Below are 17176 nucleotides of genomic sequence, written 5' to 3'. Positions count from 1 at the left end.
GGTGACTCCTCCTCAGAACAGATTTTCTCTTCACAGATGCTGCCAGACCTGCTGAGCTTTTCCAGCAACTTCTGTTTTTGTTCCTGATTTACAGCATCCGCACTTCTTCCGGTCGATGTTCTACTGGGAACCGTGTTGGGGCCTCAAATACTTGCCATATTTACTAATGACATATGATGAGATACAAAGTCACAGTCCAACTCTGCTGGTGACAAAAAACGTAGGTGGTATTGAAAGCAATGTAATGGAAATATGAAATTAAAGAGAGATGTTAAATTGACAAAGTGATAGGGCAAAGCTGTGACAGGTACATTTCAATGTAGGCAAGTCTGGACTAAGAAAGGATAGATAAAAGCTTTTTCTAATTGATTAAAATCTAGAATCAGTACAGATCCAAAGAGACTTGGGGGTCCATAAACATTTATTATTCAAACGCTGAGGACAGATAGAGAAAACAATCAAAGAGACTGATAGAATTCTGGATTTATATATAGTGGATAAGAACATAAGTGGGCAGAAGTTATGTAACTGCTATACAAAGTCATAGTTAGTCCATACCTGGAATTGCTGTAAGCAGTTCTGGGCATCCTACCTGAGAAGGAATATATCGACATTGGAGTGAATCCAGTGGTATCTAGACTGAAAGGACTAAATCATAAGGAGAAAATATGCAAACTAAGGTTGCATTTCCTAGATTTTAGAAAGTTAAAAGATGGTTTGAAGATTTCAAGATATAAAGCGTAACTGATAGGCTAGTGAAGATAAATAATTTCTACTGGTTGAGGTGTCTGGGACGAGGAGGTACGGCTTAAACATTAGACTCAGGCCTTTCAGAAGTGACGTTAGTAATACAAAACCGCATGAAAAGTGTGGCAGAAGTCTGGAATTCTCTTTTGCTAATGGAAATTGGTGAAATTATTTTAAATATGAGATTAACCAGAATAATTTGATTAATCAGAATTACTAGAGGATATGGGATACTAAGTAATCCACAGTTTGGTTTCAATGAAATTCCACAGATTGAAGAATCAATTCAAAAATGGTTACATTCAGTTTCCGCTTTTTCTCTGTTTCTACAAACAGTTACATATAAAACTAGTTGAGAACTTTCATCAAGAATCACTAAATGACTCTAATTGTAAAACACCAACTCTGGCATTAACTATCTGCCTCCGCTGCCAGAGTGATGAGATTCACCCACATCTCTGAACTGAACATGTGTCTCTTCATCGTGACCCTTCTTCATAACTGTTCCTTTCTATCTTACTGCATTTCAGTATTAATCTTGATCTGTGGGTATTTCTATATGTCTTATTTTGTCTATGCTGATGGAAAAGGTAATCTATTTTCAGGAAGCTCTGTATTGTTTATTGAATTATAAAAAACGCACAGCAGCACAGAGGAATCAATTTCCAGATTTTTCTCCTCTCCCATCAAAGTTGAGGAGGGACTGTTACTTTCAGTCTGTGATGGACTATTCCCACAACAGCTCAGGTCCCACAGGCAGGATTTACATTGATTTTCATTCAGCTCCAAGCACCAATATTTCTTTTTCTGAGCACAAGCCAGACAACCTTTACTCACCACCAGCACATAAATCAGCTCCACTTGAGCCAGACACTCTTTCACTAACTGCAGTACATTAAATATGTAAAGCATACATTTAGTTTCCGTATATGAGAGTTCAACTTGAGGAAAGGCTTGACTGAAGATACATTCTTTGTAAGTTGTAAGGTTATGCACATCTTTCCTCAAGTATATGTGTCACACAGCCTCATAACAACATAATACAACAACATGTTGTAGACAGATGAGAGGTCTCAGTGGTGTCCTTCCAGCACACAATAACACAATCAACTAAATCAATTGGTCTCTCATTTCATCTTATTTACATGTTACATCTTTCATATCACATCACTGTTTGATGATTTGATGGAATACAACAATAGGAAATACAATAATGTAACTTTAAGTGCTGCCCAGTTTTATAAAAATAACTATTATATAGGTTATTTATGTGTGAAACTTTTAACCAGCTTTTTCCTTCATTAAGAAATGTACTGAATTTTTAAGCCATCACTTTTGCGATTGCTGTAGAGGATTGGGATAATGTGTTTGTTACGAGGACATGGGAATGTAAAGAAGGCCAAGGAATTTGTCTTCATTAGTTGAGAAGGTTTCATGTATCAGTCAGCAGTTGTTGCAGCTATTTTACCTTTTAGCCAAAGAGTTATATGTATTGAGCACCATGTCCCGTGGTCTAACCTTTCTACATAAGAATCTAGATAATGCAAGTGATGCATTGCTCTTTGTTCTTTACGTTTTGTCCAGTCACACTTGTAGATTTAATTTTCTACTTGAATTTGACTAGTCTCCTTCTCATCCTAGTCACACTGGTATTTCTGCCAGAACACACAATAAATGCATAATACATAGGCAGAACTATAGATAAACATGTCGAAATCAGCTGCTTTAGTAAGAGAAAATGAGTTGGCTCTAAAATGCCTGAACACCTCCTTCCAAGTCCTTTACCTATCCAACATCCATGGCCCTGGCAAAGACATGGGCTTGTTTCAGCACAGCTGATCCATTTTCAATTTCTTGTGGTCCCTATTATCAGCTTTTCTCCTTCCCTGGTTTTCTATTTACCATTTACTATCCCTTCACTTGCCTAGCATTCTTTCACACTCTCCCTGGGCCCTGTCTCCACTTATCTACTCACTCCTTGTTCCTCACACTCTCCATCATCAGCAATAAATACCACCTTTTCCCAGCCACTATCAGTTCTGAAGAAGGGTCACTAGACTCAAAATGTTAACTCTTCACCGATGGTGGCCAGACCTGCTGAGTATCTCCAGCAATTTCTGTTTTTGTTTCAGATCTTTAGCATCCACAATTCTTTGCTTAATTTTTTGTAAGTCTTTACTTCCTCATCTTCGTTCTGTATTCACTCCATTTACTAAATTAAGTGAGGAAGCGTGAAACAAAATGCCATTACTTGTTTGCAAACAAGAAAAGGCCATTCAGCCCCTCAAACCTATTTTACCATTAGGTCAAATCATGACTGCTTTGCGTCCTAACTCCACCTACCTGCGTTGGGTGTGTAACTCATAATGCACTTGCCTAACAACAATCTACCATTCTCAAATTTCAATTTACCAACTTTAATAGTCTTGAGAAGAAGACAGTTCTAGATTACCACTCTATTTTGTGTGAAGAAATGCTTTACAAAACTTGCCCTCAAGTAATCTTGTGTTATTTCAGAATTATGTCCCTTGTTTGGAGCTATTCCATTACAGTTGCAGGAAACTATTTCCTCACTACCTCCTCTTTATCGACTCCTTTAATTATCTGATAGACCTCAGCTAGATTATTCCATCATCTCACCTAATGTTTCCTAAAAGTTGTCAAAAAATGCAAATAAGCTTCAACCAAACCCTAATCTCAGAAATGCTAATTTGCATTCTTTATCTGTAATCCTTTGTCATGAATTTACCCAGATAGTATTCCCTCTGATGGCAATTTTGTCCTTGGATTTCCTCCTGCTGGGTGGGTGGATTGGGGGGGGTGGGAGGGGGAGCTGCGGGGGGGGGGGGGGGCGGGGGGGGCAGGGGCGGGGGGTGCTGGTAGTGGTGGTGGTGAAGAAGGGTCCAGACCCGAAACGTCAGCTTTCCTGCTCCTCTGATGCTGCTTGGCCAGCTGTGTTCATCCAGCTCTACACCTTGTTATTTCCTGCTGCTGGTGCTGGTTTCCAACCAGAGGTTCAATACCTTATTTATTGTAAACCATCGTTTATTCAGACCTTTCCATAATTCTCAGAGAGAAAGTCAACATCAGCGTTTGCATCTGGGCTGCGTTTGAATTTTTAATTAACTGAAGAATGAGAGGACTCAGCAACACAATCAATTTCCTAGAGTTGATCTACACGCTACTGCATTGAATTCCCTGAATTCATAACTTTTCAAATAAAAGATTAGGAAACTCAACCTGCTTACCTCATACAATAAACAGCCAAGTGACCAGATATCTGATTTGAAGTTATAACCATTTTCATGTATTCTCTCTGGGGACATATAGTATGGTGTTCCAACTGTAATTTAAACAAAATCACAGAACATTATGGCACTCTCTTTTATTATCAATAGATTAAACACTGCACAGAACAAGTTTTACCAAACGCTGTTGATAAATGATAATGGGTCTAATTTAACCCATTGTAAACTATCATCTTTCCAATGTACATTTTTAAAATGTGTGCATTGCAGGATATCACTAGTCCCAGGATAACAATGAGAGAAGCTCAATTGTTTATCAATTCCAGTTTGGAGAATATTATCAGTTGTATAGAAGGTAGGCTCCAGTCATTACATCCTTAAAACATGCCATGTGGATTCATAAAAAGACATCTTGAATTTAATTATGACAAGAATTGAATCTAAATCCTACATAAACACAGTCAAAGCTACTGTTCTAAGCCTACCAGATATCTCTGATATGCTATTTGAAGTAGTTCTCAGTGGTTTTACTGTAAAGTAGGATGACATAAAGAGATCTGCACACCCTGCCTCACTGCAGACAAAGGTTTGCTGCCCTGTAGATGGAGCTAGAGAAAACTCTTTGGCATTAAAGAAATGAGGAATGGAGAAGGCGTGGAGAATATTAGTTTGGATTCCAGAAGATGTTGAAAATTTATGAAGGAGTTTCTAGTTAATAAACATTATGAAACAATAAGAAATTCTTTAATTAATTCCTAGTATCTTCAACAAACACCAGAAGATTAAATTAAAAATGACCAATTGACGTTTGTGTGCTTCGCATCTTGTTTCACCATTCTGCCCTGGCATTGTAATTCTAGTGAGAGGTGTATGCTTTGCTTATGATAGTGACTGGTTTTCTTTCAAAGTAAAAATACTTAATATAAGTCTTACAAGTTCAGCATGATTGAGCCAGGATGACACAGCTCCTGAATTTCTCCTGTGGAATAACTGTACACATGATTGATTAATATAGTGTCTGAAATGCTTCTCTTTGATATTTACATGGTGTTAAACCACATATTTGAAAAGGATTATCACCTCAATCAAGGCAGGAAGGAATCTCAGACAAATACATTAAATGTTTGCTTCCTATTACTCCACAATGTAATTCCAAGGTCTCAGCACACTGTTACAGTCTTGTGACTTGAATTACAGACATTTTTGCTGGGTGACCAAATTTGTCATTTAGGTCACCGCTCATTGAATAGCAAAGAAACAGAATTACTCCCTTTGAAGGAGGATGTTCAGAGGCTTGGCCCAGTAACACTGATTATTACCTTCTTCCCATTTTTCTGATGTGGTCTAAAAATGTAGTTAATATTATTCCACATTATAGTGAAACGTGTCTCATTGAGAACACTAGAATCAAATTTATAAACTTCTATCCATTTTGGTGAAACATAGTACATCAAATAGCTTGTTTCAAAGTAGTGGGAAGACGATACTGATACATCGGGGGTCAATGAAGATTTGAGAGAGCATCAAAGAAAGTAGCTAAGACATGATTGAAATGGTATGGTCATCTTGTAGGGTGAGAGAGAGAGAGACAGGAAATGTGGTGAGATGAGTGATGGATACAGTACTACCAAGAAGAAGGAGGACCGAAAGGCCAAACACAAAATAGCAAAGAGCAACAGTGAGAAACTTAAACACATTGGTATTAGAATAAAAATGGATGACTGACAGGAGATATAGAGAAGGTAATCAGCCAGCACTATAGTGACGTCATGTGAATGGAAGAAACTGAAAGAAGAATATATATTTAACTGAGCTGCATATCTGATAAAGTGAATCAGACTGTTAAAAGTCTGCTGGAGTGTCTAAATCTGAACTCATCAATTGTATTTTTTTAGTTCTGTGAATTAACTGCCGCTAGCAAGCAATTTCCAAAAATATCCACCACCGGAGGGAAATGTGCAGTTTATCAGAGCTTCTTTAATTCATGAATAAAACCCTCACAGCCAGGAGGCCCAGCAGGATAATAAGCTTCTTGGGCTTAAGATTTGGATGTTGAAGGTATCTCATATTGTAACATAGCAGCTATTTGAGCTAACGTATCTGCATTTCAGCTGCATTGGATGTAAATGCAGAAGAAGATAGTGATCCCCTTTGCAGACACAATTTCCAACATGCAATAGGATAGCATAAAGAGAGGTGTATTTTGAACTGGAACAGCAAAATGTCTGTAATTCAAGTCACAAGACCATAACAGTCCACTGAGGCCTTGGAATTAACATTGAGAGATAACAGGAAGCAAATACTTAGTGTATTTGTCTGAAATTCTTTTCTCTCTTGATAGAGGTGATAAATTTCTTTTAAAATGATGGGTTAACAGCAAGTAAATAGCAAAAAAAAATGCATTTCATACACCATATTAATCAGTCACTCCCCATTGTATGAAAGGTAAATCACACTGGGTGCTAAGTAAACAACTCTTAGGTACAGCAGCAATTCCACCTTGCACAAAATTGTTTGACAAAGCACATTTTATAATAGGGAGGATTGCAATTGGCAAGAATGATTACTTATGTGAAGTGTAAACACATACACAATATATAAAAACATTACTTGTGAAATATGCAATTTATTAACTGCTAAAATAGCACACTTTGTCATCTTGCTCATCAGCACAATTCACAAGAATACCAATTTAAGGAGGAAATTAAAATTTATACTGTATGCGAAGGCAGTGCTGATTGGTGGGCTAGTGGAAGTATTGTGAGAATGCACTATTTAATGATGATTGAGAGGTAAATGCAAAACTTTGTTAAAGTTTATAAACTGGGCAGGTTGACGAATTGGTCAAGGCATTGCCTTGAAAATTGAACCAGAAAAAAGTTGACACCTATTTTGTTAAGTTGTTGTTGCCCCTGTGCGCTCTCATAAGCCTCAAGTGTTTCCATAACATTGGATATGAGTTGGGATTCTGAACAGATGATAAAATAGGGTATCAGAAATTGTTCTTCCAGGAAGAAATAATGCTAAAAGATTTCATGATATCCAGAATTCTTAGTAGGAAAAAGATATTAACCTCCATGTCCCTAGGCCAGTGAATGTAATGAGAGAAGTAAGAGACAGCAGAGAGAGCAAAACTTAAAGATAAGTCAAGGGTATAAACTGTTGACTTCACTTGAGCTCAGTTCCTCACAGCACAAAAGCAAGGGCTAATAGTGTTTAGTACATTGCGGGTTAAGCTTAGAGTTCAAAGCTTTTCCTAGTGATATGGAAAGGGATTTTCTAAATTATAACTTCCTATGAAAAATATCACCAAACATGAACACTAGACTGCCAGTACTTAGAATAATTGAACTACAGCCAAACAATGCACTGTGTATTGCATGTGTTACTACAGAGCTTATAGGTTCCAATCAACATCATGCTGATCACCTGTAATCTACATTATTTTGATATACTTACAATATTTAACATAGGTAATATTACAAGAAAACTGACAGTTTAGCAAAAGTAGTCTATAAAATATGGATGGAACTACACCTAATGCTCTTTTACAACAAACAATGAAAACCAAACCAGTGGTCAGTTTTATAAATTGGATACAGATGATTTTTTTTTCAAATTCTTGGTTCATTGAATGAGAAATCTGCATCTGAGACTGAAATCCATGTTTCTCTCTTTCATGTTATTACAGACTTGTTTGGTTGGCCAGAGAAGGCTTTGTTCAATTTGAAATTGTCGCCTTGAATAATCCCTGAAAATGGCCTTAGATCAAAGCAGTTTGACAGGGTTTATAATGCGGATGAGTGCGCCCCATGCTTTACTTGAGATTTGTGCATTAGGCTGTTCAAGTTTATAACGTAGGTTTTCAGAACAGCCTACGTCCACTTCTGAGTTCTTTGAACACCCACTGTCCAGCAAAGGTTGGCTTAACTGTTTGGACAATAGTGCCTCTACATTTTATGGAGAAATGTTAATTTTGAAGTAAGTGTCCTAATAAAAGAATGACAAGCCACATCTCTTTCATAACCCATCCAACATAATGTGGGGATCCCTGATAATGAGCTTGTTCTTGCAAAATGCACAAGACTTCCAATTTAATCATCTTGGGCCTACAAATGCACCACATTAGTCAATATGACAAGGTTAGCATTTCAAAGAGTATTATTAATAAAGAAATTGTTCAAGTATAATGTTCTTTGCAGCAATTAAACTGCAGTTGGTAAAGGCACTGAAACAGAATGTGTGTTATGAAACTGTCCAGAACCAGCAAAATCTCCTTCCTCTAACAGGCGTGGTTGCTTTTTTCATTATTTTATGTCTTCTGACTGTTTAATTTGCTTCTAAAAATCCTGTAAAACTACAAATCAAATTGCTATGGCCTTAGGAGACAGATACAGTTATGATTCGTTAATCGGACCACATTTGTCATGTTAACATTTTTGCTGGCTAAACAAGACTGCTTTTGTTAGTGAGTCACATTTACACATGAAAAAAATACATTTTCTTTGCAAACCACATCAGATTATTCAAGCCTCGAGATTGGTAAGTATCCAGAAGAACCATTTTTAACAAATAAATTGCTACCACAAAGGAGAGTGGCAACTGTCACTAAAATAAAACAGTAGAAGTCCCCCTGAGTGATTGAAGCTGCTACATGTTAAACTGTCATGTTCCTCAGACAAATTATAATGTTAAAATTAATCCGGTCTTTAATTTGAGCATAGGAAGCCAATGCATAGGACACAAATTTATGTTCAAATTATTCCCAAGACTATTACCTCCAAGAGTGTTTAAATTGTTTACTACCCATCAAACGTAATTAGTACAAATCACCATTTGATAATGAGAATGTTTATCATCGAACTTTTCCCCTGAAGATGGCTGGGTTCTTTAGATTCATTTTCCTACGTTTTTGGTGAGGTGTGTTGAATTAGTGTTCCATTTAGCTTTTGCTGGGGACACTGCTGAGGTGCATTGTTGGTTTTTTTTAAAAGATCTGTTGCAATGGTGCCATGCTGAACTGGGCCCAAGATCTTCAATTCACCAGAATTATCCTCACTCCACAATTAAACACCAATTAACATTGCAAAAATATATCGCTTAAGTCAGAAAGAAGTGTGGGCCACAAATAAAAACAACCTCCAGCACTTCAAGTAAAACACATTGTAGAACTATCGCAGTCATATGCTTTTTTAACCACTAGTACAAGTTTTCACATAATTATAACAACCACCTTCTCCTATAGTGACTAACTTCGTGTTAGGAAGGAGCATGGGACCACAACTCTGATGCTTGTGTTTCTGCCTGAATCTGTCAAAATTATGCATCGACCCACAGGCATGGAGCAATGAAAATGATTCCCTTCAGTTTTTCCTTAACTGCAGCTATCTTCAGAAGTGATTAGCAGAAAATTGTCAGTTTGACAGTGTTCCGGACTTGTTTGGAATAAGAGTCAAACACACAACCATTGAGCTGTAAGGAGGTGCTTCTGCTCGGGAGCTCATTTCTTTATTACAATCATTTCAACATATTTATGTTGGTCTCTTTTTTTAAAAAAATATTTTTAAATTGTGTCCCATGAAAATCACACTAGAATTTGTGTGGAAGCTTATGGAACTTTGGATACAATTTCTCCACATTGTCGTATTTTTTGGGTCATCCAAACGGCTTTATATATGCTTGTTATTTGGAGGATAACTTTGTCAAAAATGAGAATATAATTGCAGTTTTTGGGACACGTCCACAGTCCAAGTGGATCAGACTGCTCAAACATACATGAAGCAATGTGTGGAACAAGGGCCATCACTTGGCCTTGTGAAGATCTCTCCCCTTTAGTGTTGGAAAGCAGAAAGCACAAATCCCTACCATGTTGCACGTGTGTGTGTGTGTGCTGCAAAGAAAGGTGATGCAAAGTGGATACGGAAATGCTATGGTGACTTCTCTAACGCCCTGTGTATCCTGAAAATGATGTAAACTCTTAATCTGAACATTGTTGTATCTGTTGGTGATTTGTCTATAGTTTAATTCTGCAATCCTGTCAGATATCTATGCTGTTTCTGAACCTTTGTTGTTACTTAAGTATTCTTCTTTATCACTGTTTGTCTTTTTTCCCGTGCAATCAGCTGACATGAGACCACCTACTTTCAGCAATGGAAAAACAGGTGGACAAGTATATAAATATGATTTGGAATGAGCTGCAGCTCTACCCATTGGACAGGGTTAAGTCATCTTCGCCCATTTTGATTCTAACACTAGCTCAGATTAGCACAGCTGGGCATCTCTTTCTCCCCCATATGCTTAGATATTTTCCTAACCAACCTGTTCAGAGTTCTTATTACACACCTCTGGAGGAGGTGAGTCTTGTACCCCAGCCATGCTGACTCAGAGGTAGGGAGATGTTTTTAAATCAGCCCTAAGATATTAGTGGAGGTGATTTTATGAATCAACCCATTCCGAAATGTTATTACACACCTCTCGAGCAGGTCAGACTTGAACTGCAGCTTCCTGCTTCAGAGGTAGGAACACTACCACTGCACCACAAGAGGCCCTTCCTCCATGCGTTTAGATATTTTATTACCCACCTCTAGAGCAGGTTAGACTTGAACCTGAACCTCCTGGCTCAGAGGTAGGGACACCACCACGGCATCATAAGATCCCCAGAAGCTTCTACTTAATTGTTTTTATTTAACCTATTTTTCTAATTAACATGTTCAGAGATGTTATTACACACCTTTGCAGCAGGTGGGATTTGAACCCGGGCCTCCTGGTCCAGGAGTAGAGACTCCATCTCCAAACCACAAGTGCCCTCCCCCCTACCCCACGTGCTTAATCTCTGCAGTCAACGTCAGATCCCCCGCTCTACCTATCACAAATTAAATCATGCAATTTGACTCTTGTTCATCCTGGGATTATATGTGGGGCAAAGCTGCTCAGACCCTGAGTTTTCACCATCTATTTCATTCACTTGGTTTTATAAATGTAGTTTTGCGTAACAACAAATGGAACTTTTCACAACTCCGACTTTTCCAAGGCTATTTATTTCCTTTTTGTTAAAACACCTGGGGTCGGTTTGAGTGAGTGAGTGAGTCAGTTAGTGAATGAGTGAATGAATCAGCGAGTGAGTGAGCGAGTGAATGAGTTAGTGAATGAATCAGTGAGTGAGTGAGTGAATCAGTGACACGGGAGAGATGTTAACCCTGTCCTGCCTGCTGTGAATGTATCAGGTACCACTGATAGATTCCCAGCCCCATGTGTCTGATCTGATGAACAGCCTAGCATCTTGCTACAGTACCCTGGAAAAGACTTTGCAGATCTGGGTGTGTCTGGGCCCTGGACTCAGCAGTTCTGGGGAAGTGGGGAGGGAGGAAGATCTGGGAGATTCAATCCCTGACCCCAAGTGTTATTAAGATGTAATCTCTGATCTCTGAGGTTGGGGATAGGGTTGGGCTGGAGGGGAATCTAAACCCTAATCCCAGGGTGCTGATCGGGAAGAGGGGTTGGGGACAGGTCCAATTCTGCAGTGAGTGGGTGGGTGGGTGTGGGGGAGTCCTACCCTGGGAGGGAGGAGGCTGATCCTGGAGGAATTACCAGGTACAGAAGGGGTTATAACATGTGGGGGTGGGGAGGCTATAGGTCACTGAGCTTCGTGGCAGCATCCCCACTCCTCCTGGTTCACAATGAATGCTCCACCTTGCTGCAGTTGCCAGGTCTCTGCAACTGGTTACACCTGAGGCTGTGGCCTCATAAACATATTTTTTTTTTAGAATCGACCTCCCTCCTGGGGTTTTCCGAAAAAATCAGCAGCTTGGAGTTGGCTCCCTGACATGTTTCCATTCCTTGGGAATTTAAGCTCGCACCCCTACTCAAATCCCACAACCATCCCAATGTTAAACTTGCCCATTCATCCTGTTCCAGCATGTTTGCCTGGCTTCGGAATGGCTTTACCATTCCAGTTTGATTCTCATCACTCAGATCTGAAGTTATTCAGTAATACTGTGGCTCAGTTCTGTGAGACTAGTTTCCTGAACAGTGTAACTGACACAAAGGACACAAGACGTTGCAAATGGAAAATAATTAATAAATAGCTTAGATTTTGAAGACGATTCCTTACATTTTTGGATACAATCTCACGTTAGTGAATTACATCAACCCAGACTCCTTGTTCTGAGCCCTTAGCAATTTACAGAGAAAATGAGTTGGTCAGTGGGGGTTTGCCTGGCAGGAGGGGCTATCCATAACCCATGCTTTTTGCAAACTGGGATACTAAGATCTCAACTCCATGTAAAAAATTATATGTTTTAGAAACCTTCAAACTGCACAGCAACATAAAACTGGTGTGAATGCCCTTATTGCACACTTCTGTTTAAAAGTACTTGTGTCGATATGAAGCTTCAGAGTTTTCAGCATTTGAACATAATTTATTTTGGTTACTGTAGGAATCATCCACCGCAGAAACACACTTACATATTTCGACAAGGGGCTTGCCTACTATTTGCAGTCAAATCTGAATTTTCAAACAGTATTCTTAGACAAAAAAAAATTGCAGACCACCTTTAATGAAGAGATGGGAAATTTTTCAGAACACACACCATTGAAGTGCTATGGCAAATCGATCATTGAACAAATTACAGACTCTGAATATCTGCAAAAATAACGGTTCTCAAAACTCCGGCAGCATAATTTGTCGAGGCTACTCGCTTTTGCTTCCAGCTAGACATACGCATATATCCTGCGCGCTATGTTTGGGCAAATCTTTCATTTTTCTTTCATTACTCGGGCATGTACTGTCACTTAATTCTTATGTATGCAATCCTTCCTGACAAATATGAGCTGCTGCCTGGTAATTCGTTTGACGTTCATTCTGTTCTTTGCTCTAATTATTGCTTTTTTCTCTGACATTGAATAGGCCGTGCTGCCAGAGTCCGATAGTACACCTGTCAGACTGGTCATGGCACTGTCGAATGCTCTTTTGTGCCAATTTGATGTCAGAAAATAGAAGAAGAAGAAGAAAAATTAGAGGATAAAGTCCATTTGCATATGGTTTCACCCAATGCATGGGTCAGCAGCTTTATGAAATGACAACGTGGGGGGTGGGTTCTAAGGGAAAAATTTGCACCTCTGCAAATCTCATTCGACCAGGGCAGATCTGAAAAGGAACATTAATGCATGCACAATGCCCTTTACCAAATCTAGATTATATGCCCAATCAGATCAATTAAGAAAAAGAACTTGTAAGATACTACATAGCACCCCCTTTACCCTGTTCTACTGGTTTCTTCCTCCCAGCAAAAGTAGCTTCTCTGTTTAAGATATGCAGACATGTTAAGCCTGTAGGGACTCTGCATTTTTGTCAGCGAGAAAATATCATTACTTTATCCAAAGCAGTGTCAAGCAAAATGTCAGACATGTTGCATTCGGTCAAAGCAATCAAGGGATTGCAAGTTAAGAAGCCAAAATGATCAACAGACTCCTCAACCAATGATGAGCTTTTCAGTGCAATTCATTATAAATAAAGGTTGCTGCGTCTTGTATTGCTTTAGGTTTCTAGCAGGAATACACAACAGTATTTCTGCAATAATAAGAATTTGTAATTAGTTCGGCGTTCATCTCTTATATTCGATAATTTAAAAAGATTTTACACTAGATTGACATTCAAGAATCTGGTGCAGAAGACCCTAGGAATCATTTACTATCTGAAAATTAAATCAAGGGTATAAACGAGGGCCTTGCAATTTAATGGTTAAAATGCTGTTATATTTTTTGGAGATTCTATTGAGGATGAATTTTTAAACCATTGGATTACTAATATGGAAATATATCCAGTAAAATCTCCAACCACTTTATACAAATACTCCAGAGAGGGAAGGAGCAAATCAACATTTCTTATTTTTAAATGCTCAGGTTTCCAAACAACAAGATGCATTCCCTTCTGAAGATGCACTCTTGTCTCAGATTATTGTAGCTCGGAAATGGTTGCACGTGCAAGTTGTTTTGTCACTTGCACCAGAAAGCAGCGTGGAATCCCATTATTCCCCAAAGACTTCTGTCCCTCGAGTACACAGCAGTCATGATACCACACAGGCACAGATTGTGAAGTGAGTCAGGCTTATCTGACATGAGATGATTTATTTCCGTTACTTTTCCAAATGCACAGACAGGGGTGGCAATGGAAATCTATTATATTTTCCAGGACAACATGAATCTTTTTGCCACGACGACAGAGTGCAAACATTAGGACCACTTAATTATTTTTAACAATTTTTTTTTCTTTTGAAGTTAAATATTTTTCATCAAATGGGTTGACAAACCTGAATCTTAAATTCATTTTTCCACAGACACACCTTCTGTTTTGTTAATTCTTCTGATCAAGAAACGATTGATGAAGACTCAGGCATTTTTTTTTCTCTGCCACTGCACACTGTCATTGGTTTCATGGTATCTCCAAGAGGTGGCTCACAACGTTGTGAAAGAAGAATACTCTTTCAATCTCTCCCATCTTGTGTTGTTTGAGTGGGCACTCACTATCCAACCACGCCACACCCACCCCAAACAAAGATCAATCCACAAAGCATGCTGGGAGATGAGGCAAAACCAGTCTGAAGGGTAACTCATTTCTGAGCCTTATTTCCATGTGTATTGTGCTGAGGTAAGCTCAGAGTGTACCCCCACTAGAGGCAAGCCAAGGTCAGTCTTTGTGAATTCCTTAGCTTGGCCCTGCTGCCAGCCATTTACCTGGTGATCGCAACTTTAGGCCCAGTCATCTACCTCTCACTCTGCTTCTTAACCAAAAAGAGAAAAAAGAAAAGTTTTAATAGTCTTCTACGCTGCTTGGCACTTAATGATCAGTTTGTTCCTTGGAATTGTGTATTACCTGACGTTCATATTTTCTGTTGTGGCAAACATTAGCTTTCTAATATTTGCTCACAAGCCCTTCAAGTGAGTGAAAAATTGACACGTTGGCCTATGCAGAGAGGTTGGCCAAGCCTGATTTTGAAGGCTCACAATTTACATTTGTTCAACATTGAGAGTCAAAATTGTGTCCTCATTGGGCCACAAGGGGCACCAGCTGTAACATGCACCAACACAGACTGGAGCTGCGTGGTCTGTATATCCAGTATTGCTGAGTGATCACAGACATAGGAACCCGAACCACAAACAGCTAGATTCAAATTTATCTACTAACCCTTGGAATGCCTCCCAAAGAAGTTCACCATTTTACCCACTGAATTGCACTGTACTGGACAACTAGGCATTAAATGCTTTTTGACTAGAGGTCAGATAAATGCTGAAAACTAACAGGAGCATTTAAGGAAATAGATTTCACCGAAAAGCAAGTGGAAAGCAGAAAACAAACGACTGTGGGTAGCCTATGGAGGAAGGTTTCAAAACCATCAAACCTCCTTAGGATTAATCCAGTAACGCAATTTCAAATTTAAATGAAAAATAATCAAGTAAGAGACTATTTTAGCAGCACTTTCCATTAAGTAGACCACTGTATGAGGTCAGTGACTGAATGCTCATTAGCCAATTAACAATGTGTAGTAATTATTCTGATATACAAAATGACACCAGGCATCAAAGAAGACATCAATCTTTAATTGGTTAACCATTCTTTAATCTTACATTCCTACTTTTCTTGTTTAAACATTGCTGAGTCTAATTCACCCTCATTCTTGGATTTATTTTAGCTAACCACTTCTGAGTTGTTCAAAAAATAGTTAACTCAAAGAACAAAAGGATGGGGACAGAGCAGGAGTGTGTTACCTGTTTGTTCAAGTATTGGGTATCACATGATAAGATGATGATCTGGCATTGTTATTCATTTGAAATAATCCTGATCATGACAACAAATGAAGCTAATAAAGGATTCAGCTTGTTGTGTGGTTGTCCTTTTACAAGCAAGTGTGCTTTACAACATGTGATCTACAGAGCTGCAGTGGTCTTGTCTTCCAGGTAATGAAGTGTTTCATTTAATTACTGCTTTGTAATCCCAGGTACAGCCCAAGGTCTCATTACTCCGACTTACTACACATATTAGCAATCAAAATATCAATTAGCTTCTGGTTTTTTTTTTGAGATTTGAGGATGATAACAAGCTAGCTGAACAATTTATAAAATGATCTTGGTTATTTTGACATATATGCTCATACTGTTTGCATTCCTACTTTATTACACCTCATCTACAGGTGCTGACTTCACTGGAGCACAGTTTGACAAGTATCAGCAATCTAGTACATGAACACTCATTCTTCACAATGGAGTTTAAACGATAGCTAGCGTCAGCCTGTTCAAACAGGGAAACCACACTGCTGAGCCCGATTTGCTCCTCATTTGGGTAGAAATGCATGTGGGTTCACTCTCACACCAGGAATTGACAGCTAGCAGGTCAGAGGTAGGACTCCAATAATGGCTTTGACACTTAGGCACGCTGGCTCATTCCCACAAGGAGCATGCCTCCCTTGGGTCCCGGTTTTTCAGGGGCAACAAAGACTGATTCTGATCCTTTCATCTCCACATCAGACCACAATCCAGCAGGATGTACGCTACAATGTGGTCCTTACTCTCTGAGAGTTTCAGTATTACAATGAGTCACTGTGCTGCCTTGTCTCTCTATGTTATAGCGTGTATGTGTGTGTGTGTGTGTGTGTGTGTGTCCCAGTTTCTCTGTATGTGTGTCTCTATCACTCCCAGTGCGATAAGACTATCAGTCTCAAATAGGGGTGAGCAGTGAGATAGGTGGCCATTTACATTCTCTCCATTGACCAGGAGGCTGGTTTCCCAGGAGCATTCTGAGCCTGGGCACTTTTCCTGGAAATGGAAGTTAAATGTGGAGGGGCTACATTGCCACACTTCTCCTCATGTTTCTGCCTCATGTTCACCTTCCCTGTGTACACCTCCGTGTGTCACTGCATTGTATACACCTCCCTATGTACACCTCCGTGTGTCACTGCATTGTATACACCTCCCTGTGTACATCTCCCCGTGTCACTGCATTGTGTACAACTCCCTGTTTACATTTCCCCGTGTGTCACTGCTTTGTGTACATCTCCCGGTATACACTTCCCTGTGTCACTGCATTGTGTACACCTCCCGGTATACACCTCCCTGTGTCACTGCATTGTGTACATCTCCCCGTGTCACTGCATTGTGTACACCTCCCTGTGTACACCTCCGCGTGTCAC

General features: G+C 39.2%; 1 protein-coding gene across 1 annotated transcript in view; it reads right to left on the bottom strand.

The window, feature by feature from the left end:
- LOC109935695 (serine/threonine-protein kinase Nek6) overlaps positions 1-17176 on the bottom strand; it is a 184908-nt gene that overhangs the window by 40889 nt on the left and 126843 nt on the right. Inside the window, exon 8 of the mRNA XM_048613374.1 lies at positions 3996-4090. Within this exon, the coding sequence (XP_048469331.1) occupies positions 3996-4090 (95 nt within the window). The remainder of the gene's footprint in view (positions 1-3995; positions 4091-17176) is intronic.

Source organism: Rhincodon typus, chromosome 28, assembly GCF_021869965.1.
Source record: "Rhincodon typus isolate 14 chromosome 28, sRhiTyp1.1, whole genome shotgun sequence".
Classification (NCBI taxonomy): Eukaryota; Metazoa; Chordata; class Chondrichthyes; order Orectolobiformes; family Rhincodontidae; genus Rhincodon; species Rhincodon typus.
The sequence above is the reverse complement of the archived record's forward strand: the minus strand, read 5'-3'. Positions and strand labels throughout refer to the sequence as shown.